At 50.1% G+C, this 26785-nt stretch overlaps 1 protein-coding gene across 1 annotated transcript in view; it reads left to right on the top strand.

The window, feature by feature from the left end:
* Sardh (sarcosine dehydrogenase) overlaps nucleotides 1-26785 on the top strand; it is a 63005-nt gene that overhangs the window by 4520 nt on the left and 31700 nt on the right. The window contains exons 4-12 of the mRNA XM_059259000.1: nucleotides 8-131; nucleotides 250-350; nucleotides 11592-11696; nucleotides 12832-12961; nucleotides 16921-17007; nucleotides 17211-17301; nucleotides 19407-19548; nucleotides 20139-20222; nucleotides 22215-22328. Coding sequence (XP_059114983.1) covers nucleotides 8-131; nucleotides 250-350; nucleotides 11592-11696; nucleotides 12832-12961; nucleotides 16921-17007; nucleotides 17211-17301; nucleotides 19407-19548; nucleotides 20139-20222; nucleotides 22215-22328 — 978 coding nt within the window. The remainder of the gene's footprint in view (nucleotides 1-7; nucleotides 132-249; nucleotides 351-11591; nucleotides 11697-12831; nucleotides 12962-16920; nucleotides 17008-17210; nucleotides 17302-19406; nucleotides 19549-20138; nucleotides 20223-22214; nucleotides 22329-26785) is intronic.

The following is a 26785-nucleotide window of genomic DNA, read 5'->3' as shown; positions in this document are numbered from 1 at the left end:
GTTTTAGGTCATTGAAAACTGCCCAGTGACTGGCATCCGTGTGCGGACGGATGACTTCGGAGTGCGGCGGGTGGCAGCGGTGGAGACAGAGCATGGCTCCATCCAGACACCCTGCGTGGTCAACTGTGCAGGTGAAATGATGTTCCTCTGACTCCCCCCAGCTCTGGTCCTACCTCTTTCTGGGGTGGGAAGTCAGGACAGGCAAGATTGCTGAGGAATGTCCTGAGTTGCTCTCCATTCTGTCCCCAGGAGTGTGGGCAAGCACCGTGGGTCAGATGGCCGGAGTGAAGGTCCCCCTGGTGGCCATGCACCATGCTTACGTTGTCACTGAGCGCATTGAGGGGATCCAGGTAAGCGATGGCACCAGGTTCTCTGCCGTGGGAGGGCTGATGAGGTCAAGGACTTTGCTCTAAGACCCAACCTGGGCACAGACAAATGGCACGGTCCTCAGGCTTAGGCACCTCTCCTGTGCAATGGAGACCTCTGGGTGCTAGCAGGCTTACAGGAGTTGGCACGGTGAATTTGATGGTGTGGGCTACCTTGGACATCAGGGCCTGGCTTCTTGATATCTCTAGTCTGTTGGCCAGGGCTTCGTTCCATGACTGTGCCTGTCTCAGAGGACACTGGTTCCTGGCACTCAGTACCTCTCTGAAAGCCTCTGCTGAGGGAAGCCCGGACCTGGTGTACCTGCAGGCACCTGGAGGAAAATGCCTCCTGCTCTATCTCCTCCTTGTCCTACTCGGCTCTTCTTTCCTATGCTGGTGGCTGGCAGTTTTCTGACACCTTGTCACTGACCACCCTGCTTCCCTCCACCAATCATCTGAGCCCAACTTTCTCTCCCCCTCCTCCATCACTCCTTCTAAACCCACTGCATCCATCCTCTCTTCTTTCTCCCCCTGTATCCCCACCCATCCTCCTCTCCTCTTTCTCTTCCCTGTATCCCCCATGCATCCATCCTCCTCTCCTCTTTCTCCCCTTGTATCCCCATCCATCCTCCTCTCCTCTTTCTCCCCCTGTATCCCCATCCATCCTCCTCTCCTCTTTCTCCCCTGTATCCCCACCCATCCTCCTCTCCTCTTCTCCCCTGTATCCCCCATGCATCTACCCTCCTCTCCTCTTTCTCCCCCTGTATCCCCATCCATCCTCCTCTCCTCTTTCTCTTCCCTGTATCCCCATCCATCCTCCTCTCCTCTTTCTCCCCTGTATCCCCCATGCATCTACCCTCCTCTCCTCTTTCTCCCCCTGTATCCCCATCCATCCTCCTCTCCTCTTTCTCCCCCTGTATCCCCCATGTATCCATCCTCTTTTCACACCTTTATCCCCTTATTGATCCCTCTCCCATCTATTTATCTCTCCGTTTATTCCTTTCCTTCTATCCTTTTTGCTACCCCGCCCTTCATTCTTCCTTGGTGTCTTCTTCCATCCACCCTGCCCTTTACCCATCTACTTAGTATACGTCCATCCATTTCCATCCCTTCTTCTTCATTGCCTTCCATCCATCTGTCCATCATGATCCATCCTTCTTTCTCCCCATTTACCTTTCCCTTCTCCGATTCTCCCATCATCCATCTGCTTGCTAATTCTTCTTTACAATGGAAATCTAACCCTCTCTCCAGCCACCACTGACTGGAGAGGCTTCATGTTTCTACTCCAGGAGGTGGGGCTAAAACAGAGAAAGACCCAGTTTTTGCATGAAAAGAAAAAGGGGATCCTACAGACAAGCAAAGGAGCAACCCTGTGGGGCGTTTACCCAACCACCCCCACAGTTCCCCAGAGTTTTCTTGAGTGCGAGCAGCAGGAAATATTAGATAGAAGGATTTATTGCGGAGAGTATCGCGGAGATAAACAGATAGAAAATAAAGGATAGCCTCGAGAGGGCCTGGAACCTATTCCAACGGGCCCGACTGCCTCTGCCCCAGGGTTTTTATAGAGACGCCAAGGGGTGGAGCAAAAGACCTCCTTCCCCAGCACAGCCAAGTGCAGACCATCTCAGACACCTGCACTCAGGCCCGTGGTCTAATCATCCTCTATGCGGACCTGCTGGGTAAAGCCACGAGGAACCTGAGAACGGGCTCCCACAAGTCCCCCTTTCTTAATATATAAAAAAAATAACTATTAATGGCTTACAGCAATCTCCATAGCTGTTATACCTCCCAATATGGGAGTAGAGGATGATAAAGATGGCATTTCTCTTTTGAATTAGGTCCAAGGTGACTACAGCAGTCTTAGCTGCCTCAAGCCCTTTCTAAGCCAAAAACTCTTAAGGCGACTACAAACTTAAAGAATCCCTTAGCTTCATCATTACCATTAACAGGTTAACATAAATATTGCTATACATAGTCACAATTTTCTCAATCTTACAACTCAAAGCAAACTCTTAACAGAACCATTTGAATTAGCATATATGGTGCTAAATATAGTTAACAATTTTCTCCGTCTTACAACTTTAACTCAATCATTTGAATTTTTTTGCTAACAGAACATAGGAAAAACTTCGATGTATTCACATCAAACTTAAATATTTCCTTAACTCCACAAAACCAGGGTGCATTAATATCAATAGGGTTCTGCAAACATAATTCAATCTCATAGCTCCTCCTTTTCTTTATAATTTTTTAAAGAAAACCTCAAACCTAGTTAGAAGAAACTCATACAATTTCTACAAACCCATATTGAAAAGCAGTCTTCTCAATCTAACCATTAACACTTTGAAAACTTAGCAAAACATCCAAAAGCAGTTTCTTAATAAAACTCTTTATACTTTAAAAGTAGTCTCTTAATATACCCCATTTGCATTTCTTACTAACAATAACATGACATTAATCCACTCAAACAACTTTTGAAATTAGACTAAGGAATATTAACTCTCCCCCTTTTCTTTATAATTTAAGCAAAATCTCAAGCCTAGTTAGAAAACCCAAACTTCTGTTTAAACAGTTCCGTTGTAACACAAACCAGTTCCATAAGTAATTCCATTTTACATAAACAGTTCCACAAAACAATTCATGAATCACCAGTTAATAAAGCATATATGCATACACAAAACTGCATCTTGATTCTAGGTAGAAATAAATTTCTTCATTTAAACAGTTCCATTTTTAACCCAATTCCAGCAAACAGTTCTAGGTCATTACTATGAATAAACTCAAAATTGTCCCATTGCAATGAAATCTCTACTGTTCATTTCATTTTTTAAGTCCCAAAATTCACATGATAAATTCTGGTACGAGCCTTCCAAATATGAAGAAATCCATAACCAAAATCTTTGTAGTTTTATCTCATTTTAAGTTCAAAAAGTTCAAACAAGAAATAAATTCTGGTATCAGGCTTTCACTTCCAAATATGAAGAGATGGTTTTCAACCAAAACTTTTTGCAGTTAACAATTTTAGTTCAAACAAGCGCCTCTGCAACTTTTGTTCTCACAGACAGACCTTTCTAGGTACAGTAGTATTCTAAACCACACCGTTTTTTATGTTAGCTCAGGTTTTTCTGTGTTGCGTTGATTTTCCATGAATCTCAGCTGCGGATGCCTTGTGCTAGTTCTGGCGTCCGCCATTCTTAGCTTCTTAGCAGCTTCTGGAGCTTTTGAAAACTGCTCAGACTGCCTGTTTTGCAGTCTGCTAGGACACTAAGTTCTGTATCTCAGGTTTTTTCAGCATATACATTAACAGACTCACACTTAACATTTACACTTTTTCACAAACTCACATATAACCTTTTGCCTTGCAAAGCATTTAGACTCACATTCAACATCTACATTTTACAAACTCACATATAACGTATTAACATCTACTTATTTATACTCCTTAAGGAAACTATAGAACTACTTTAGCAAATATATTTCTTATTACTTATATATTTCTTATGTTCATTCCATCTTATTCTTATTTAAACTTACATTTACAGCTAACATCTTTACTTCTTACAAGCTTATCACTACATGTCTTAAGACTACCTTAGATACTTCTTGCAAGCTTATATTCTTAAAGGATCTATAGATCTATTTTACAAACTTATACAGGGCTACCATTAACATATATTTAACTTAGCAAACACCTAAAGATTTTTTAACACAGATCTAACAAGAGAATTTTTATAAACTTACATATCTTATTTTCATCTTTTTCTATTTCTTACTCTTAATTATTATCACTATCTCTATTAGAAAGATTCTTAACTAGACAGGAAGTACGTACATCATTTCTAAAGTTTAGAGTTTGTAGTCAGCTTTGCTATAAAGCACTGGGATTTAGTGAGTGTTGTTGTTATAGAATTGTGATAGTTGTTGCTAGGGGACTGTAACTTTCCCAGAATGAAGCCACACTCCAAAGTTGCCGAGTTCTCTCAGCCTTTCCGAACTGGCAGAGATGCACTGTCAGCGGTAAACAGTTTTTAACTAGAGGCTGTCCCTTCACCCAAATTCATAATAGTTCCCCTAAGTGCTTCAATTCAGACAAACGTTTCTATTACAGCAGTACTTTTGGTTTGTTCTACCGAAAAACTTCACTTCACGCTGACGGTGAAATTACCGTATTTAGCTGCTGCAAGCTCTTCACCAAATACTGCACAGCTATTAGGTGATATAAAGTATTTTTCTAAAGGAGCTAGTAAAGCCAAAAGCGGCACAGCTCCGAACTGTTTCCTCACTGTTTGCATTAACCAGTGACAAAACCTCAGAAACACTAATCGAGCCACTTTCATTCTGGTTCCATTGTAGGAACGTCATTGGAGCTGACCTTCCTTAGTTCCACGCTCCTTAGGAAATGGCTCCGGTAACCACTGAGCTTCCCTCTCCTCTTGTGAAAAAACACAAACATGTCCTCGACCCCATATTAACACAGGATCGAGACCCTTCCATAATCCCAAGCAGGGATCTTTCCATTTTGCATTACCCTCAGCTAAAGGACCAGGGAAGATTGGAGTGAGCTCTTAATATGGCCCACAAAGCATGGCAACTTTTTTTTTTTTTGTGAATAGTATCTTGAATTTATTGAAACATTTTGACTTGGTTGTTATTAGTTCCAATATTTTTACCAAAACTGTTACTATTTAAAGGAGTAAAAAACATAGATGTTCTTTCATGAAACGTATCCTTCATTAGCTTACTTTGAGAAAAAGCATTTTTAGGATTTAGTATTTTTATTTCATTAGCTTTAACTCCTGATGTTATTAGCAGCTGTGATATTTAGCATTGACTTCTTATAAGGAACTTTTAGGTAAAGCAACTCTTTTGTAAGACAGGTAGATATTCTGAAGTTTGTTTAAGTCTATAAAGCAGTCATTTCTTTTTGAATGCCTGTTTCTTATCCCCTTAATTAGATTTGCAAAGGAATCGCTCATTGCAGGCTGTTTGTTCAAAAGGAAAAGAACTTTTAATTTCAACATAAGTTTCTTCATATCTAAGACAACGTTCAGTGTATAAACTGCTTTCTTAACGATTTTAAAGTGGCTTGTTTGCTCTTATAGGTAGCTTTCTGTCATCCTACTACCGTAAAAACTTTGCACAGCTATTAGGGTAAATAAGGCATTCTACCAACGGAGCCCCAAACCGCGAAGCACCTAGTTCTGTATCCTTTCAATTTTTCCAGTGGAACTGATACTTAAACTCTTAGATGATTTTCCTCCTTATTCTTTTAAAAGCTGTATTTTAAGTTTACCATGAACGTATTTTCCAGCTGACAAAAGTGTTTCAGGGCAATGTCGCCATCTTTAGCGGAAAAACTACCTTTCCCAGAATGCATTTCCCTTATATCAGTCCATAATAATATCAGTCCCTTATATCATTTCCCTTATATCAGTCATTTTCCATAGTTCTTTTTGGGTCTGAGAGTCAACTGGTTCTCTTTTACCAGACTTACTTACAAATTCTTGCCCGGGAGTTTTGAACGAAGTTTTTTACTTTTGCAATGGGAGATTTGAACAAGCATTTTACATTTTCAGCTATGGCACGTTGGGAGATTTCTATTCTCGCCTCAACTGGCTTTAACAGGTGTTTCTCCTTCATCAGACACTGGTCCCCAAATCAGAACTGCACCTGCCTCATTAGCGCGCATTGAGGTGGACAATTTCTGATAGCAACTTTCCTCGGGGCTTGTGTTTGCCTTAGCCAGTCAGTGAAAAACAAGATCATTTATAACAGCTTTTCCATAGCTCTTTCGGAGAGATTTTCTCCCACTGATTTATCTCATTTTGCTTGTTCCTTCCTTCCCCAGATGCAGAGCTTCAGGTATCTGTCTGCGGCTCTGTACCTCTGCTAGCTGCCTTGGGAAGTAGGGGCTTTCTTCCCCCCAATCTGCCTCAAATTCTAGCAGCTTTTTCAGGTCATGTATTTTCTGGGGAGGATTGTGTCCCTTCTGTTTCTTCAGAGTCTTTCTCCCAGACAGTTCCCAGTTTGGTCTCAGTTTATCCCCTCTACCCCAGAAACAGTTTCCGACACTACAGTGGCGGCTTTCCCTGCTACTGAAGGTAGGCGTTTTTTGTCCGTTTGTTTTCGGGGTCTGTGTGGTTTGCGTACAGACTGAAAATCTAACAAGGGAGGTTTTTGCCATTTCTAAACTCCCATTAGGACAGGTGTTTTGCCTTATCAGACCTTCACCTGGCCCAGTCCCCCAGTGGGTTGCATTTGTTTGTCTGGGTGCTCAAGGACAGAGCTTATGCCAGAGGCAATCACCACTCAGGGGTACACTCCCTCATCTCAGGGAGTCAGTTGAAACAAAGCTTTTCTCTAAGAGGTGCTTTTTGACAGAAAAGAAAGCTTTACTCCTGGATAGTTCTGTTCTGCCCTGGCTGGGCTTTCCCCAGACAGCGTTCTGACTCGGCAGGACGACTGCTTCAGACAGTTCAGCTTTACTGTTTTCCCAGAAAGGTCCTTATTCTGATAGGAAAGCTTTTTCTCAGATTTTTTGCAGCTGTGGACCTATCAACCCGGGACTTGTAGGAAAGTGGACAACTGTGCTGTTCCCACTGGTTTTAGTTTTGGTTGTTCATTAGCAATCTTCCCCTGGGTCCTGCACCTTCCTGCCTCAGCTCTGTGCTCCAGGAAGTTTACCACTGCAGGAACCCTAGTATCCCCAAAATTCACCCCAACTCAGAGACGCTGGCCAGTCGCCTCTGGGTTTTTGGTCAGAAGCGAGGATACAATGCTAACAGTTTGCATGCTTCAGGGGATCTTTGCATTAGGATGATTAGGAGACCTTTTCATTCTGAAATGCTCACTCAAACAAAACCCTTGATGCCTCAGCTCAGCTGTAACTGAAAAACTTGGCTTTTTGGCTTTTCTCAGGTAAAGTTTCTTGCCCTTTTGGGCTCTCTGTAGCTCTTTACCCACACTCTCCCAAGTGTTTCCCTCAGGGTACTCTGACCCACTGTCTTTTACTAGCTTGAAGAGACAGAGCTTAGAAGAGGTTTTTAGGAACTTGTCCCTGCCTCCTGCATTGCAGGGAGGATTTTTAAGGCTTGAAAAACAGAACTTAGAGGTTTTGCTGTCTTAAGAGGTTTGTTGTTTTTCCCTTAGAGCTAATCACAGGTGGTCCCCATACTAATATCTTCAGGTGATTCTAATTTTTGTCCTTCTGAGAGAAAGTTAAAGGCTTTAGTTTTTAAGTTTGAGAGATTTTAAGAAAGATGAAGGCTTTTTAAAGTTTTTTCCCCAAAATTTTCCAAGAAAAGCTTTAAGAGAAAGGTTTTTTCCCCCCCAAGAGAAAGAGCAACTTTTCCCAAAACTTCCCAACTTTAAACTTTTTGGCTTTTTACATCCCCATTTTTGCCTCAGGGAGAAATCACTTTCTCCTGCCGCTTGGACTTAGCATTTCAGCTGCCCCAGGTCAAAAGCTTCCATAGGAAACTTATTCTTCCCCATAAGCTTGAAGAAGAGCTTTTTTACTACCCAAATAGCCCAAAGAAAGTTTTTTTCCCCCAGTTTGCATTCAGAGCCCCCAAGTTAGAAAATTGAAGAGTTTTTCTGTCTAGTTGCCTTACTTATTTTTTCCTACACAATCTTACACTTCTAAGTTTTTCCTACACTATTTTACTACCCTATGCCTTATACTTATTTTTCACAGATAGAAATTGAGAAAGGGATAGAAGATAGAAAATTTTGACAGAAGAGAATTTCGCTGCAGCATCGGACATCCTTCCAGTCCGCTTTCCTTTTCTCTCGAGGATAAAACCCCTGCCTCTCAATAATATATATAAAAAATATATATTTTCCATAACACCGGCATGCCTCATCCACTGGCAGGGCTGAACTCAGCACTTTCGCCAAAAACTCTGTAATAAAACTATTATTTTCCTTTATCTTTAGTCCCTATTACTTTGTCTTTAGTCCCTGTTCATTTGTATTTAGTCCCCCCTTTTTTTAGTCCCCCCTTTTTTTCTTTAGTCCTTTTTTCTTTTTTCTTTAGTCCCTGTTCATGGCGCCATTCTGTGGGGCGTTTACCCAACCACCCCCACAGTTCCCCAGAGTTTTCTTGAGTGCGAGCAGCAGGAAATATTAGATAGAAGGATTTATTGCGGAGAATATCGCGGAGATAAACAGATAGAAAATAAAGGATAGCCTCGAGAGGGCCTGGAACCTTTTCCAACGGGCCCGACTGCCTCTGCCCCAGGGTTTTTATAGAGACGCCAAGGGGTGGAGCAAAAAACCTCCTCCCCCAGCACAGCCAAGTGCAGACCATCTCAGACACCTGCACTCAGGCCCGTGGTCTAATCATCCTCTATGTGGACCTGCTGGGTAAAGCCACGAGGAACCCGAGAACGGGCTCCCACACAACCCCCAAAGAAACTGCAAAGGATTCTGGAAGGGACCCCACCCTACAGAGGTTCCAGGGCTCTGAAATTAGTGCAAGGTAGATTCTGTTCCAGTGGACCATACCCAAAGACACTCAACTGACTTCCCTTAGGCCGATCAAATGTGGCTGGGCACGGGCTGCCTGGCATCTCTTACCAAGATTGGAGGACCAGTTTGATCTTTTGGGGCTACCTGGAGAAGGAGGAGACCATACTTCAGTGGGGGTTTGAGGGTGATAGAGAAGGTCCATCACACAGAGCATGGCATTTGGTTTTGACTGACAGTTCAGAGAGCTGAGCCACAGGCTGTGGGGCAAGGAGAGTGTGAGAGGCCAGCCTGCTCTTGTTTAGGGACCAGTGATGAGAGTCTTGGACACCTGGACACCTCTTACCCCATTCTAGAAGCCTTGTCCCTGAGGCCTGCCTCCCCCACCCTACATGAGCTTGGCTTCCCTCCTGCCTCCGAGATATCAAGCCTGGCTGTTTCATAGTGTGAATGAAGGAGACAGTATAGCAAAAACCTGTGTCTGGTGGGTTCCTGCCACTAATCCCAGGGCAACTCCCCCAAACACACAGTAGGTCCTTATTCACAGAGGCACCTACTGTATCAGGTGAGCATGGAAGAATGGTCACGCTGTCTACTGAAGCTCAGAGCTGTGGGAGAACCTACTCCTTAGGTGGCCACCAGGGGTCACTCTCTGACCATGAAGGGAGATATGCCCTGGGTTGAGGTTGCAGAGAGGGTATCCACTGAGGGGCACCACTCCTCAGTCCTAGCTAGTTTCTCCTGATGCCTGACAAAGTCCCCCTTCTGGGAAGCAATGGAACGGATGGCAGCTGGCCATTCCCCTCCCGGGAATGTCAAAGTCAATCAAAGGCAAGCTGCGGGCATTATATAGTCACTCACGGTCCCTGTGTGCCTGTAGGTATAAGGGCACATGATAGGACCACCAGCCCCAATGCTTAAAGCCTGTGCTGGGCACAGTCTGGTATGACGAGAGAGTTCCCAGGCCCCATCCCTTCATGTGGAGGGCTCTGTGAGTTTGGCCCTGCCAGATGCTGGGGACAGACAGGAAGCTGCACCAGGGCTTAGACTCTCTTGTCCACTGCTGTGGTCCCACTTTGTGCTGAGGCAGGTCCTAAGGCTGGGAGACTGCCCCGGGGTTCATGTCAGCTGTTCTCCTGCCCATGTCAGCTCAGGAAGCTCCGGGGACCTGGCAGCCCTGTGGTACAGGAAATTGTCTTCCCACAGCATCAGGCTCTGGCTACAGCAAGGGCTCAAGGCTTGGGTGCCCATCTTCTATGGTGGCCAAGAGATCTCCCAGCTTTGAGGAGCCGCCCAGGTCCCTGATCCTAGCTAGCTCTTCTCTGACCTCCTGTGGCCATGGGCCCATCCCACTCAAGGCATGGTTTTGTCCTTACATTTTCCTCCTCCTACTACCTGCTTCTGTAAGGAGATGGCTGCCCTATCCAGGTGCCAAGCACAGGGCCAGAGCCCAGACTGTGGGTCTGAAGCCAGACTCTTCCCATCTTCCTAGCCCCAGTTCCCTTTTTAATTTTTTTTATTAAGTGTGTGTGTGTGTGTGTGTGTGTGTGTGTGTGTGTGTGTGTGTCTGAGCATGTGTGCATGTAAGGAACAATTTATGGGATTCTACCATATGAATACCTGATATCAAACTCAGGATATCAGGCTTGGTGGCAAGCTCCTTTACCCGGTGTGTCATCTTGCTGGGCTATCTTTCTCTTCTCTCCTCCTTCTCTTCTTGTTTCTGCTCATCCTCCCTGTCCTCCTTCCTGCTCTTCGGCCCCTCCCCCCTCTCCCTCGCCCTCTCCCTCTCTCATAGCTCAGGCTGCTTTTGATCTCACTTTGTAGCCAAGGACAACCTGGAACTCCTGATCATCCTATGCACCGCTGTATCTAGTTCCTGCAGTGCTGGAGATCGAATCTTGGATTTCAGACTTGCTGGCAAGCACTCTATCAACTGAGCCACGCCCTCGGCCCTCAGTTTCCTTTCCTGCTGCATGGATAATAACTGTGCAGGGGGGTTGCTGAGGCCAAGCAAGGTGGTGTAGTGAGCAAGGTACTAGCCTCTGGTAGGAGCTCACAGGGTAGCTGTGGTGATGATGATGGTGATGGAGGAGCATGGAGTCACCTAGCCAGCTGCTGCTCCAGAGGGACTAAGAAGAGCAGGAGCAATCAGCCTGACTTCCAAGAGGCAGCAGCCAGCAGGGTTTGAAGCAGCTGGGGGAGAATCAATTGAGGTCAGAAGTTGGGATAAAAATGGGAATAGGGCCATACTGTCCAGTAAGAGCAAGGTGGATTCCTGTAGGTAGAGAGCAGTGGAGTTGCTGGGTGGACCTGTGTTGTAGGGATCTATGGGAGAGTCTGTACCAAGGTGGGTATCATCCTGCTGGGACAGGAGCATGGGCTTCCCCGGCCACCAGGGGTCTCCATGATCCTGTGCTATAGTGCTCCAGGGTTGCTTTATCGTCAGAGTGTTAGTGCTGTTGGTAACCCTGGCAGAGCTAACTGTTATTATTATTTTAAAGCAGTATTTGGTTACGGAAAGCATCACCGAGCTCCTGAAAGCAGTCCTTAACTTGGACATTTTGATTACCACTCACAAATGAACAGGGCCATTGCAAGGGATTCCTGCCGGTCTCTGCCTGTCTCCTTCTCTGCTCATTACCACTGTAGGAGAATGTGCCACAGGTCTACCCAGGACTGGACCAATCTCAGGGCATGGGAACCAGTCCTACCAGCCCTGCTTGACGCCTGTGGCCTCTTTGCTCTGCCTTCCAGAACATGCCCAATGTCCGAGATCATGATGCTTCTGTCTACCTCCGCCTGCAGGGGGATGCCTTGTCTGTGGGTGGCTATGAGGCCAACCCCATCTTTTGGGAGGAGGTAAGACCCCCCCAAGGGTCCCAAGGTGGAAAAACAGAGGTGCTCTGGCTCCACCCACCCCTAGTACTTCTGAGAGCTGGCACTCAGGTACACAGAAGCTAGGGTGGGATTGCTGCCCCCCTCAGCATGAGGCTTTCAAAGATCTCAGTCTTTGGTCTGCCGGCAGCCAAGATGGGCCCTCTGAAACCCTCCCCTGCCCCTCCCCAGGGCCACAGTAGGGCCTCTGGGCTGGAGGACAATTCAGAGGATCACACAGCTGTCTCATCCACATGTCCACACACAGAATGATTAGATGGCCATTCTGCACCAAATGCCACTTTATTTCTGCAAAGTGTTGGGGAGACTAAGATAATAGCCCCTGCCTCAAGATGTCTGGAGGAGGGGAGCCCAACAAAAAGTTAAGAGGTAAGTAATGCAATGTGGGTGGTGCCTGCACCCCCAAATATAGTTAGCAGTTTATGGATCATCCAGAGACACTGCAAGTCAGGTTGAAGGCACAGGTGGACTAGATGGCCAGTTGCCCAGCCTGTGCTGGAGGCCTAGGAGCAGCTCCAGCTTGCCCTGGCCCCCTCTTGAGACAAGGTTTCTCTGTGTAGCTCTGACTGTCCTGGAACTCACTCTGCAGACCAGGCTGGCCTTCAACTCCCAGAGATCCCCCTGCCTCTGCCTCTCCAGTGCTAGGATCAAAGGTGTGTGCCACCCTGACTGGCTCAGCTTGCCCTTCTTAAAAGCAGAAGGGAGGTCAGAAGGCCGAGCACAGGGGAATGGTTGGGAGGCAGGTGCATGGAGGGCTTCACGGGGTTGTGGTAGGTAACTGGGAGCCATGGGAGGCTCCAAGAAGGGCAGCTGCTGTATGTATGGTTTGAGAGAATGGGTTAGAGGCTAGAAGCTGGTACCCAACTGGAGACCCCAGAAACAGTCCAGGGAAGCTTGGTGGGGGTGGGACAAGGAAGGAAGGGGAGTGGGTGGATTGAGAGCCTACCAGGGAGTCCTGTCCTCTGTCTCCTCTGACCTGGTGGAGGTCAGTCATGTGCCCTTCCTGGCTAGGGGCTGGAGCTGTGTCAGACGTGGGCCTGGAAGGGACTGGCGCTTTTCTCATGGCAGTGTGACAGATTTCCCCACGCTGCCTTTGCAGGTGTCAGACAAATTTGCCTTTGGCCTCTTTGACCTGGACTGGGATGTGTTCACCCAGCACATTGAAGGTGCCATTAACCGTGTCCCTGTGCTGGAGAAGACGGGGATCAAGTCCACTGTCTGTGGTCCTGGTGAGTGGGGAGGCTGAGGCTGGAGCAGAGGCATCCTTGGGTCCATCTATCTGGGTGACAATACCTTCCTGAGAGTGACCTGTCTCATGTGACCTGGGCTTAGCTTGGTGTAGGAGAAAACCCAAGCTAGCAAGGGCAGCAGTGTATCCCTGAGCGTGAAGCCCATGAGGCTTCTGACCCCAGCACTGAGACTCTAGACCCCACTCGTTCCCAGAACGTGGGGTTTTCGTCTGCAAAAATGGGAATGTGGGACCCTGTCCTAGTACCACAGGAGGCGGAGTGAGAACAGGAAGACGGACTCTGTCTCTAGCACAGTGATCACCTGGTGGAGCCCCCAGTTTGTACCCCAATTCTCACTTCCCTGGCCAGGGTCCCCAACCATTGGCTTCACCCCCTGTTCTTGGGTGGCCAGAACTCTGTAGGGTTAGAGATGAACTGGGCATGGAGAGATTCCTGACTAGGGGTTCCCAAGCCCCTGCCTCCTCTCTGTGAGTTTAGCTCCCTGGCCCTCTCCCTGTAGATTATCTACAGAGTAGCCACTGCTCACGGGGGACCCCAGGTTCCATTCCAGAATGAGGATGCAGGGCTGCTGGTGGAGAATCCTAGGAAAGAGGCCATGCTGGAAAGTAGGTCTATGCTGACCAACTAGCTGACAGTGAGAGTCAGGCAGCTGGATCTTGGAGGTGAGTGTGGAACTGCCCAGTAGCTCCACACACCTGAGGCCTGTGTCCTCATTCTTGACAAAGCCCATCCTTCTCTTGAGCAAGAGTTCCCAGCCTGGCAGGGGAGACCCAGGCCGGACTGCCCAGAGGAAGGAGCTTGTCTTAGTAACTTTTCCCATTACTGCAGCAAAGTGTCCTGACAAGAGCAAATTAACGAAGAAAGAGCTTATTTTGGCTCACAGTTCAGAGGTTCAGTCCATCATGGCAGAGAAGTCCTGGATGGGGAGCTTGAGTCACATGGCAACATTGTATCCACAGTCAGGAAGTAGAGAGATGAATGCGGGTGTTCAGTCTAGGACCCCTGCCCAGGGAACAGGGCTGCCTACTTTTAGAGTGGGTCTTCTCACCTTAGTTTACCTAATCTAGCAAAAATCTGTCACAGGCATGCCTCGAGGCTAATCTCATCTAGATGGTTCCTCACAGTTGGGAGACCAGCCTCCTGGGTAATTTTAGATCCTGACAAGTTGAAAATCAGTATCAGCCATCACAGAGCCAGCCGGCGCTGGGCTGAGATGTAGACCACACATGGCAAGGTAGAAACGTGGTCTCAGCAGAATTTCAGGGGTGTGTTTCCTGCTTTCTACAGAGTGAACTTTGCCTCCGGCTCAGGTCCCTTGAAAACTAAGCTCAGAAAGATATAGGATAGCCCAAAAGGAAAGTGTCTTCAGCTCCGTTTGCTGAGCAGTCCAGGGACTGGGAGCGCCTGAGCACCACAGCATTTGACCTGGGAGGTGGGGACAGAATACCGGTTAGCAGAGGTGGCTTGGAGCTGAGAAGTCACAGGCTGGGGCCAGGCCAGTCACTGGTAGTAAAGCCTTAAGGATGAAAGGGGACAGCAGGGAGCCAGCAGGCCAAGGGTCTTCCACGGGGCAAAGTGGCCAGGCCATCTCAGGAGAGACGAAGGGTACCAGATGGAAGGTGTTATGGGCCCTCTGGGGAGTCCAGCCCTCAGTGTCTGGGCGTGCTTGGTGGCTACAGAGCAGCCGGCTCAGTCTGTGTTCGTGTGTGTGAGGAGGAAGGCTGTGGCACTGGGTACAGCCCCAGGGTGGCCAGATGGAGTCAGCAGCCAGCCTCTGTGAGCAGGCTGAGAGCACGCCTGATCTGCGACGTGGGCGAGGGCTGTGACTCACGTTCCTGCTCAGCCAGAGTGGGACCGATGGTGAGAAACACAGGAAGAATCCCAGGGGCATGAATGTCCCCAGCGGCTCTCTTTGTCTAATTAGCCTGGAAGCTGTCACTCTCTCATGGGGCCCTATTTTGAGGGAAGTCTGCTTGGGAGGACAACTTGGGTCTGTTCTCTTAGCAGTGAGGGTGGGTTTGGGGATGGAGGTCGGAGGTGGGTAGCTTTTCTCCTTGGCAGGCGAACAGCTCAGAGGTTTGGGCCTCCAGAATTCAGAGATATCCCAGCCCCAGACTTGGGGGAGGCTGGGGACAGACAGAGCTCATAGACCTAGGCTGAGAACTCAGAGCCAAGGTGAGATGGCAGATTCAAGTCCTTCCACCCGTGCTGCTGGGAGCTCCAGTGTCCTTAAGTTTCTCAGTCTTGCCTGTGTTAAAAATCTAAGGAACTGTACTCCACACCTGCCCATCCCCAGCTCTGACAAATCTGCTTGGGATCCCTTTCTTACCTTTTTAGACCTGGACATGGCTCCCATCACCTTCTCCAGCCACTCTGGTCCTGCCCAGACGACTACCCTTACCCTCACTCATACAGTCCAGCCTCACACAGGACCCTGGAGAGTCACTTGAGCTCCACCACAGGCCTTCCTCCCCTCTCCGAGGCCTTCTACTAGGAGGGTAAAAGGCCCTGCCGACCAAATTCCTCCCCTTCCCCATTGGTTTCCAATGTAGCATCCCATACTCTTCACCACACTCAGTTGGCTCATCCGGGTCTGCCTTGGCTTTGAGCCCTCTCTCAGCATGCTCATTCAAATGGCCAGTCCTTCCAGAACACACAGAGGGCTGATGTGGAACCATGAGAGAAGTGCTGAGCTCATATTTGGCCAGTGTGTATGGTGTGGCAGACCAGGAGCCCCTCTTTCGGCCTCTCACAGCCTGCTTCAGGACTATTTCTTGTCCCACACAATGTCTGCCTTTGGCCTTACATGAGCCTTCCTGTGGAGTCCATCTGAGGGACGAGTGCTTGGTGGCTTGGCCCTGGCTCCCTTGCCATTGCCCTCGGACATGGCAGCAGCTTCCTGCTGTTTGAAAGCTTCCTCTTGCTCCATGACTGGTTGCCCCTCAGCTCCGACACCATGCCCATCAGCAGGTCGGGCTCTAATCACCCTCTGGAGAGGACGGGCGTGCTGCTTCTCTACCTGCAGAGGCTAAGAACCTAGGATTGGATCTGGGCAGCTTTGCTGAGTGACTGGAACACAGCAGACCCCAGGCAGATGGCTTCCTCTCCTGTGAAAAGACACTGGGTAGCAGTAGTTCATGCCATGCAAGACTGTGGGGAGCATCCCGCTGACCTTGGGGCAGCACCCTCATTTTTGCTTATCCGGCTCTTTGGTTTCTGTCTTTCTTGCTGTCTAATCAGCTCTGCTGGGTGGAATTTGTCTTGCTTAGAGCTGCCTCCCAGGGCCAAGCATGTGATAGGCAGGGAACAAATGTTTGTAAGCTAACTCAGCCCTGTGGAGTCAGTACTGGAATCCTGATTGTTCAATGGAGGAAGTCGAGGCAGAGAGGCAGAGTGGCTTGCCTGAGGAGTCAAGCAAGGATGAACCCGTGACTGTGACTGTAATGTCCTCTGATCCCTGAGGCACCCTGGCAGCAAAGAAAATGTGATCATTCATTCATTCATTCATTCATTCAAGAGCACATATTGAGTACCTGGCTAGCCTCTGCTAAGTCTGAGTACACGGCTGTTAGCAAGGCTGGGCTCTGCCCTCAGTATCTAGCGGTCAACAACACAGAAAGAGGGTGGTTCAGTGAGGGACTTGCAGCACTGTGCTGGGTCAGAGGAAGGCCCCTTGTTGGTGGAACAGTGACAATGGTCCTGATGTGAATCTGGGCCCACAGGGCAGAGCTGGCAAGTCACAGGTCAAGTGCTTAGGGGACCAATGACAGGAAACACCAGGGAGGCTCCCTGGAGGAAACAGTATTGCCTTGGGTTAGAAGGATCGAAGGTTTCAACAAAAGACTAGCCAAGGACTACTTTCCCATCCCTGCTGTCCTAGGGCACCCTTCCCCAAGGGCCTGAGGCCTCGAGGGGTCTGAGGCCTCCCTTCTTTTCAGAATCCTTCACACCCGACCACAAGCCCCTGATGGGGGAGGCTCCTGAGCTCCGAGGATTCTTCCTTGGCTGTGGCTTCAACAGCGCAGGTGAGGGGACACCTGATGGGGGAAGGCCCTGGCGGTGTGGAGACGGGGAGACCTGTAGGGCAGAGTGCAGTCCTGCTGGAAGGCACGCAGCCCCTCAACACCCAGGTGTAAGAACAGGGTTTGGGGGTGGGTACCATGGAGACAGATGTGTAAAGTTGGGTATGGAGGGAGCAGACTGTAGCCCTACACTCCCATCTCACCAGGCATGATGCTGGGCGGTGGCTGTGGGCACGAGCTGGCCAATTGGATTGTGCATGGGCGCCCAGAGAAGGACATGTACAGCTATGACATCAGGCAAGTGTGGTGGCTGGAGGCAGAGAGCAGGGCAAAGGGGTGAGGGCTGTTTTATGAAGGAACCTGACTTGAAATCCAGACGATCTCTTGGAAGTGGGGCAGCCAGGGTGGGAAGAGAGAAGGCGGTGGTTGGCGGGAGGTGTCATGGAGAAGCACCTGGGTGCGGCAGTCCACAGCCTCTGTGGAGTCCAGGACCTCCTGGCCTAGGTCTTGCCTGACCCACTATCCTCATCAACAGGATCCCACCATTCTACCGCACAGATGGGGAGACTGAGGCTAGGGAGAAGGCCCAGCTGGGGCCATCGTTAGGACCAAGAGCTGGGCCCCTTGTCTGGCGGTGCAACATGAGTCAGACTCAACACTGGGCAGGCTCTGCGCCACGATGCAGGACAGTCAGCATGGACGGGCTGGTGTGGGTACAGAGAGGGACTTGGGCCTGTGGGGAAGCCCTGGGCACTGAACTGTATAGTTTGGGCCAAATGCCGATGACAGGAGCCTGAAGGCATCCTAGGGCTCCACAGCCTGCTGCCAGGGCTCCCAGGCGAGAAGCAAGAGACTCCCTAGTTCTGTCTGACCCAGGCTCCGTGTCCCTTTCTTAGAAGAGTCATATTGACCTGTGCAGTGTGGCCCATTGCTGGGGCCATACCAGGCACTGCAGGGCAGCACAGGAACTGAGCAGCCAGGCAAGAAACTGCTTCTCGGCCTGTTCTGTCTGCAGTTAGTATGTGCTCCTGGCCAATAGTCTCCAGGGGGCACCCAGCTGCCCTGTTGGCCTGGCATGGGGACAGAGTCAGGTGGAGGGGCTGCTGGCTCAGCGCAGGATGTCCCACAGCCCTGCCAGCTTGTCTCTTCTTGGCTGGATGAGAACATTGCACCCATGGGGGAGGTGACGTCTGCCACCACAAAGACAGATGGCTGACTCTGAGAACCCCAGAGTGCCACCCCCTACCCAGCTTCTGGTGCTGTGAGGTCTGCTATGTCCCCTCAGAGACTGTCTGCAGCCATGCCTATGCTTTCCTCCCAGAGAAGAATGTTCTAGAAATGATACAGCTGCAAGGGGCCTCAGGGAAGGGCCTGTTCATGCTCCTCCCATTGCAAACAGAGCAGGGCAGCCTGACCTCCTCCTTCAACTGTGTGGTCAGAGCCACAGGTCCATCGTCAGTGCCACCCTTCCAGCATCAGGGCTTCGTTCAGCCCGGACCAGATCAGCTGGGGACAGCTGTACCTGTGCAGTGCACCTGAAGACCCACTGTGGACTCCAGGCCTGTGTGTGGACTCCAGGCCTCTGTGTGTGTGTGTGTGTGTGTGTGTGTGTGTGTGTGTGTGTGTATGTGTGTGTGTGTGTGTGTCTGTGTGTGTGTGTGTATGTGTGTGTATGTGTCTGTGTGTGTGTGTCTGTGTGTGTGTGTCTGTGTGTGTGTGTGTGTGAGAGAGAGAGAGAGAAACAGACAGACAGACAGACAGACAGAAAGACACAGACACAGAGGAAGACAGACACACAGAAAGAATCAGAGGGGGCGATGTGAACCAGAACCTATCTGTCTCTCTTCTGTACCCATTTTTCCTTATGGGTCACCTGTTTATAACTGGGTCAAGGACAGGCTGCACTTCTTCACCCTCTTCTATAAGGAGGCCCCCTCAGTGGGGACATGTCTGGGTAGGCAGCCAGCACTAGGTCCTGGGCATGTCTAGACCCCAGCTACAAGGGAAGGGTCCCAAGGTTTGCTCAGCACCAGGGGCCTCCAGACCACAGCAGATGCTTCTCTCACAGCAGAACAGATGGGTCTCAGTTGCCCACCCCAACACTCTCAGCTGTGTGGCCCTGGGCTAGTCCTTCCTCTTCTCTGAGCCATAATTTCTGCATCTGTGAAATGGGAAGATGGACCACTCACCTCCCCTGGGCATCTTGGACCTGTACATGTGGTTGCTTTACCCAATCTGGCAGAGATCAACTGTGGACTGGCCTCCTCAGGACAGCCTTAGCTGGGTTAGCTGTGAGAGGAGTAGTTTATGACTAAGTGAAGAGGCTAGCCCTGGCCCACGCTGCAGGTTGGATCCCTGACAGGTTGCCCACAGCAATGATCCATCTCCTTCACTGGTGGCAGGCGTTTCCACCACTCACTCACGGACCACCGCCGCTGGATCCGCGAGCGCAGCCACGAGTCCTATGCCAAGAACTACTCAGTTGTCTTCCCCCACGATGAACCGCTGGCAGGACGCAACATGAGGAAAGACCCCCTGCATGAGGTACACCAGGCATACACAAGCTGAGGGCCTTGGGGTGTCCCGGTAACTTTCACATATACGGTACTCCATTGCAGGCCTGTGTTCCATGAGTTCTGGGTAGGGTGCTGTGCCAGGGTTGGAGGAGACTAGCTCCTTCAGGGACTTTAGGCCAAGCAGAGAGGCAGAGGTCCTGAAAACCAGACTCGGGGATTGGGGAGACGGTATATGTCAGAGTAGCCAGGCTGCGCATATGAAGAGACAGGACTTCTCTTCATAATCTTCTTGGGATACAGTTTCTGTGTTCTGAGCATCCTGGCAGGTCCTCCTCTTCTTGGAAGGGGACCAGCCCTCTGGGATTGGGACCCGCTCTATGACCTTATTCAGCCCTACTGCTCTCCCTATAGGCTCGGTCTCCAGCCCATCACACAGTGGTTTGGGCTTCAGCATAGGTTGCTGATGGGGGCTCAGTTCAGCTCATAGCTGGTGGAGAGGAGCAGTGATCTGGGCTGGGGACCCTGCTTCCCTGAGTACTCTTGGGTGGGTGGTGCCCTGGCTCTGGACCCCATGTGGTGTCTGGCCTTATGTGATGGGCCCTCTCTGTCTCCATTCAGGAGCTGCTTGAACGAGGCTGTGTGTTTCAAGAACGACAAGGTTGGGAACGGCCAGGGTGGTTCAACCCCAAAGAAACAGCTCCGGTGAGTGATGATGCCTGGGCACTGGTCCATGTGACTGGGAGGCCCTGGGCCTCTCACACTCTTCTTCATCTCAGCATCCTCCCAGCTACCCGAGTCAGGCCAATCCGGTGTGCCTCAGGCTGTGGTGATAGATCAGTCATCTGCACTCAGGAAACTGAGTACCAGCCTGAGAGAGGGTTGTCAGCACCTCAGCATCTGCAAAGGCTTTGCTCCTGATATGCTTGCAAGTGGCCAGGCTTCCCAGGCCCACGCGGGCAAGCACTGGATACCAGCACAGACCCGCAGTGTGGACAGAATGGAGAATCCCCGGTTCTGGGATGAACGCGGCCCCGTTTTACACACCCTTCAGAATGTATATTTGGCAACAGCAGCTGTTACTTGCTGTCAGTAGGAGGAATTGTGCCTCTGTGTGTCAGTTTACCCACTGAACCATCCCATATGGTGGCCTCTGGGATGCCTTAGGGGCCTCCCCAGGGTATCCTAGCAACAGCCCCTGGGAGCAGGCCAGAGGCTTTGAGGCCCACATCTAGGTACGTGCAAGTTAACCCCTTCCTGCCGATGTGATGTCCCATCCCATTCCAGTGTGACCCTCTTCCATTTCCTCAGTAACCCAGATCCATGACTCACTGCAGGGCACACTTAGGGGTGACAGTCATTAATATGCAACCAGGGCCTCTGTCCCAGGGCCAGGGTCTTTTCTTTCATTGACCCCCGGAGGCAGAGTAGGCAGGATGGGTTGGGCAGACCCCTGCCCTGGAGGCCTTAGGCAGGGAGAGGCACTGAGTGGAATGGAAGTGCTTTGGTCCCCAGATGAGAAGACTGTACTTACCCAGAAGCCAGTCTGGGAAACCTTGCAGGGCTGAAGCAGATGGGATATTCCTGCTGGGGCCTCAGGGGCCAGCGGGGGAGGTATGCCTGGCTTGGGAGGAAGAGGTGCTGGGAAGGGCCTCACAGATGCCATGGCTGGCAGCAGGGCTGGGCGTAAGAGACTAAGGTAGAACCTCCCACTCCTGGAGCTCAGCTCTTACTCCTGAGAAGTGGGCGAAGCCTGGGATTGGAGCTTTGGGAAATGAAATCCACAGCTCCTTTATTCACCTCTGCAGTGTGAAGGAAGCCATTCAGAGTCTGAGGTCATGGGAGATGGTGGGGGGCATCTAACAGAGGTGATAGAACTCAGGAGAGACTGGGACAATGGAGGAGAACCAGACACTGGAGCCTTTGCCAGAGTCTCCCAGGAATAGCCATAGACACCAGTCACACCCGCCCAGCGTCATGCCTTGACTCCTCAGCTTGGTCTGTACTTTGAGGTGGGTTTAATCCCCCGGGCTTCAGGTTTTCCATCTGCAGAGTGGGTGGCTCATTAGGCACTGTGGGCACTTTCAGTGGCAGTTGGAGGGTGTCATGAATTTTCATGACAATAGTACCTGGAACCAACTCTGTGGTGGTTCCTACCCACACCTTCACCGTCCACCTGATGTCCTGGCATCAGGTAGACGCCCTCACAGTGGCCCAAGTTCCTCTCCAGCTCACTCCAGTTTCTTCCCCAACTTCCAGTCATGGTGTCAGAACCAGCAAGACAGGAATTAAGCTGTCATTTGAGCAAATGTCCTTGTGTTACCAGAGCCATACAAACTCCACGCATGTCTGAGACCCATTCGTTGTCCAGGAGGGAGGTTCGTGGAGGACAGGATCAACCCTGTTATGTTCAGAATTTACAGAAGGCATGGTGGTAGGAACGCAAGGCAGCTGGTCACACTGTGTCTTTAGTCAGGAAGTAGAGAGCAGAAAGGAAGTGGGCCTAGGCTGCCAAGTCTCAACCCCCACTCTCCCTTGACCCATTTACTTCAATAAGGTTCCCTGTCCTAAACGGTCCACAACCTCGGGATCAGGGTGCTCAAACACAGGAGCCCGTGGGGGACAGTGTACCTTCAAGCCACAGCAAGGAGGGAAGAGGAAGGGAGGGTGGGAAATGGCCTCACTTTTCTGTAACAGGTCCTTGACTACGACTACTATGGGGCCTATGGAAACCAGGCCCATGGGAACTACGCCTACAGCAGGCTGCTGGGCGAGGAGTACACTTTCGACTTCCCACCCCACCATCACATGGTAAGCAGCCTGTGCTGGGTCCAGTCGAGTCCCCAGCTGCCGTCTGTTCCTCATGGAGAATCCACTGCTGAGCTGCCTGAGGGGCCCTTGGCTTTGGGAGGGGGGCTCCGGCTTGCTCCAGGTTCACCCCTTTCTGGTTAATGCAGTTTTGTGGAAACCACGTAATGTTTTCCTCGCAATCTGTCTTCTGCATCGGCAGCTTGTCGGCAGTCAGGTCTGAGGGTCCCTCAATACTGCTGCTGGAGCAAGAGGCAGGGTTGAGGCAGCTGGCCTGGGTGGCTGTCTTAGTTGAGATTTCTATTGCTGTGATGAAACACAATGACCAAAAGCCACCTGAGGAGGGAAGGGTTTGTTTCAGCTTACAATTTGTCGTCCCTCACGAAGGACAAGAACTCAGGGCAGGAACCTGGAGGCAGGAACTGAAGCAGAGGCCGCGGAGGAAGGACACTTCCTGGCTCATTCCTCCTATCTGACACTATCTGCTTTCTCACACAGTTCAGCACCACCTGCCCAGAGGTGGCACAGCCCTCAGTGAGCTAGGCTCATTGACATCCATTTTTTTTTTTTTTTTTTGAGACAGGGTTTCTCTGTGTAGCTTTGGTGCCTGTCCTGGATCTCACTCTGTAGACCAGGCTGGCCTCGAACTCACAGAAATCCGCCTGCCTCTGCCTCCTGAGTGCATCGACATCCATTGTTAACCAACAAAATGCCCTACAGATTTGCCTATAGGCAATCAGAATGGAGGTATTTTACCGACTAAGGTTCCTCTTCCCAGATAATTCTAGCTTGTGTCAATCTTACAAACACAAACAACAAAACAAGGACTTGGCTTTGAGATGGGACTGTACCGTCTCTTAGTCCTCTGGTTCTGAGGCTGTGAAGATCCGTGAGGGATGGGGCTTCCACTTCTTGGGGTCTACAGAGACCTCCACCCTCCACTTAGAGTGGAATGGGTCTACACGAGGTGGGCTTGCTGGCCCCACGCCCAAGGCCACTGGATGGCTCCTCCAAATACCAAAGCAGAAGAGGCTGAGGTGGCTACACCATTGGAGCCTGTTCACTGACTCAAAAGTGGGCAGGTGAGGCTGTGCAGGCAGCTTGTGGTCCCTCTCCAATGGACCTGCCTCTCCACCTTATGACAGACGAGGTGCTGAGGCTTGGGGGCCAGGTATTCCTGCAGCAGTGTGCATCCCACAGGGAGCTCACAGAGAATGAGCAGTGATGATGTCCACACCATGCCTCCCTAGCTCCTCTGAGAACTGCAGTTGTCTCTGGACATGTCACTATGCCTGAGGCACCTGCGATATCCCACCGTGCATCTGAGGTAGGTGCAGAGCCAAGTCCTCAGCCTGGGCCCTAGACTGTGGGCAAAGCATCAGGAAGGCATCATGGTATCCAGGGTAGGGCTTCAGAGGCAGGGACTGCCATCACTCAAGCCCCTCACAGTCAGTGTCAATGGTGTCTGCGTCTCTCCAAACTTTTGAACCAGAACCCTTATTTTCGTGGCATGCTGTGGCCAGTCCTGAAGGCAAGGGCCCATTTCTTCCCACTGCTTTCCCCTATGCTTGTTTGAGAAGGAAATGATTATTAAGGTAGGTCAGGACTTTCTGAAGTGGTACCAGGAGTCAGGGGCTCCATAAAATGCAGCAGTCGCAGGCCCGGCTTCGTGCCCGGTCCTCACAGCCTCCTCAAGGGAGTGCATGGCTGTGTCTGGCACCTCAGCACCTGCAGCTTCTACAGCCTGTGGGACTTCTGGCCCCGGAGGGTGTGGAAGCTCGGGGGAGATGCCAATTTGGCTTAGCAGCTCCATCCAGCCTCCGCGAATGCACCAGAGACAGTCCCCGAGCATGAAACACACACTTGTTCTCCACATTGGCAGCTTCCCCAGCCAGGCAGACGTGAGTGTCAGCCCAGGAAGCTGTTTGGGTTTGGGTCGGCAGCTCTAACAGTGCCAGCAGAGGCACCTCAAAGCCTGGCGGACAGCAAGTGAGCCTTAATGATGTCTGGAGGGAAGCAGAGGAGCGGAGGCCTCAGGAGGCAGTGTGGTGTGCCAGCCTGCTGGCTGAAGGCTAAGCCAGGTCCATGGTGCTTGTCCAGAAGCCTGCTGCAAGGTTGAAAAGGCCAATTGCTCAGCTCAGGGTATGGCATTGGAAACCTCCGCTGTCACCCTTGTGATGAGGGGCTTTTTGTGGCCATGCTGACAACATTTCTGTGGCTTTTCACTGTGCTGCTCTGGGCTCCAGAATGAGTTGGTAACAGCCATCTCACTGGGCGATGAGTTGAGGATGTGGTTCAGCTCCCAGAGACACCCACTGTCTGTCTAGCCCATGGCAGCTGCTCCCCCTGTCATTTGTACCCTCAGTAATGAAAGTGAGGTTGGCATAGCTGATCAGTGGCTAGGAGGAGGATGGGAGGGGTATGTACTCTCTTTATTGTTAACACCTTTATTGAGATGTAATTCCCACGGCACACAGTCCATCGATTGAAGCTTTCCATTCACTGTTCCTCAGCAGGAACGGTGGGACAGCTTCATCTCTCCACACAGGAAATCCCACAGTCACCAGGAGTCACCCCCCATTCCCCATTCTATCCCCCCCACAAGATCAGTGAGGGATCCTGTATCAAGAGAAAAAGATGGAAACCGGTAAGACAAGGACACACAATGTCCTCCGGCTCCCGCAACTGCATATTGGCACGCACAGTCCATACACAGACACATACACCACATACATACAATACACAGGCACACACACCACATACATACAATACACAGGCACACACACCATATACATACAATACACAGACACATATACCACGTACATACACAGCCTAAAATAAATACACATCCTGGATACAAGTCCCCTGTTTGATGTGTACTGTATAGATCTCTCCTATTCCATTTTCACTGTCATTATGGAATCATTTGAAATACAAACTCTAATACTTTTGTATGAACGTCCAAAGTTTCAATGATGTCCAGTTCATCTCTCTTACCCTTGTGTTGCTGGCGCCTTCAACATCATGTCTAAGAGACCGGCTTGAGCCGCAAACACATACTTCCCTGTTTTCTTCTAAGGGTTTGTCACTTTAACCCTTGTGTCTACAACCCATTTTGTCTGGAATCTTGTGTGTGGCATGAAGAAGTGTTCAGACATCTTTCTTTTGCCTGTGGGTATCCAAATTGCTAAGAGGACTCTATGCCCATGGAATTCTCCTGGATCCTTGTTGAAGACCAGTCTCCATCAACATGGGGGTGATTTCCAGCCCCTGGGCTCTGCCCCATTAGTCCACATCTCCATCACTAGCTCAGCCCAACACTATTTTGTCTACTGTAATTTTTTCCCTCCAGCAAGTGTTGGATATTTTGTCTACTATAGCCCCTCCTTCCCCACCTCGTACCAGCAAGCGTTGGAATCAGGAAATGTGAACACATCAACTTGATTCTTTTTTTCAAGGTTGTTTAGGATACTCTGGCCCCTTAAAATTCCATGTGGATTTTAGGGTGAGCTTGTCAACTTCTGCAAAAGATCCAGCTGAGGCTGTGACAGATCTATAGATCAACATGAGTGTGCGGTCACCTTACCGACAGTGAACTTTGGTGTCTTTCCATTGGTTTTGGCCATTATTTCCTCTCAAAACCATTTCTTCAGGGCCCGAGGAGACGGCTCAGTCAGTTAAGTGCTTGCCACACAAGCATGAGGACCTGAGTTCGGATCCCTAGACTGGATCTAAAAATCCAGGGACTGCTGGGCGGTGGTGGCACACGCCTTTAATCCCAGCATTCAGGAAGCAGAGGCAGGTGGATCTCCGTGAGTTCAAGGCCAGCCTGGTCTACAGAGCGAGTTCTAGGGCAACCAGGGCTACATAGAGAACCCTGTCTCGAAAAACCAAAACAACAAAACAAAAAATAAAAACAACAACAAAAAACCTAGCCAAGCCAGCCTAGCCAGTCAGTGGCTCCAGGGTCAGTGAGAGACCCTGCCTCAATATGTAGCAAAGAGCCATTGAGGCGGACACCAGGTATCAACCCATGCTCTCCACACGTGCATGCACACATACCTGCACACATATACATGCATACAGTTTCACTTTTTATGGTAAGAACTTGGCGTTTCTGTTGTCAGCCTACTTCTAGATATTTTTACGGCTTTGGGGGCTATGAATAATGGAGTTGTTTTCTTGGTTTCTCTTTAGATTGCTCTGTGTTAATGCATAGAAATGGAGTAGGTTTCCCATACTGGCCGTCTTTCCTTCTGCTTGCTCTCCATTTAGTTCACTTTCTCTCTAGTTTCTTGGAGGGGAAGGCAGGGTCACTAGCCTGACCCTGTGGTCCTCCTGCCTCTACCTCGCATTGCTGGAATGACAGCCCTGACCCACCGTGCCTGGATTTCACAGCAATTCTTGTGAATGACAGAGCCTGTTTATGAGGTGTTGCCCATGTCCCCTGTGCGCTCCCG

This window comes from Peromyscus eremicus, chromosome 4, assembly GCF_949786415.1.
Source record: "Peromyscus eremicus chromosome 4, PerEre_H2_v1, whole genome shotgun sequence".
Taxonomy (NCBI): Eukaryota; Metazoa; Chordata; class Mammalia; order Rodentia; family Cricetidae; genus Peromyscus; species Peromyscus eremicus.
This window is presented reverse-complemented; position numbering and strand designations above follow the sequence as displayed.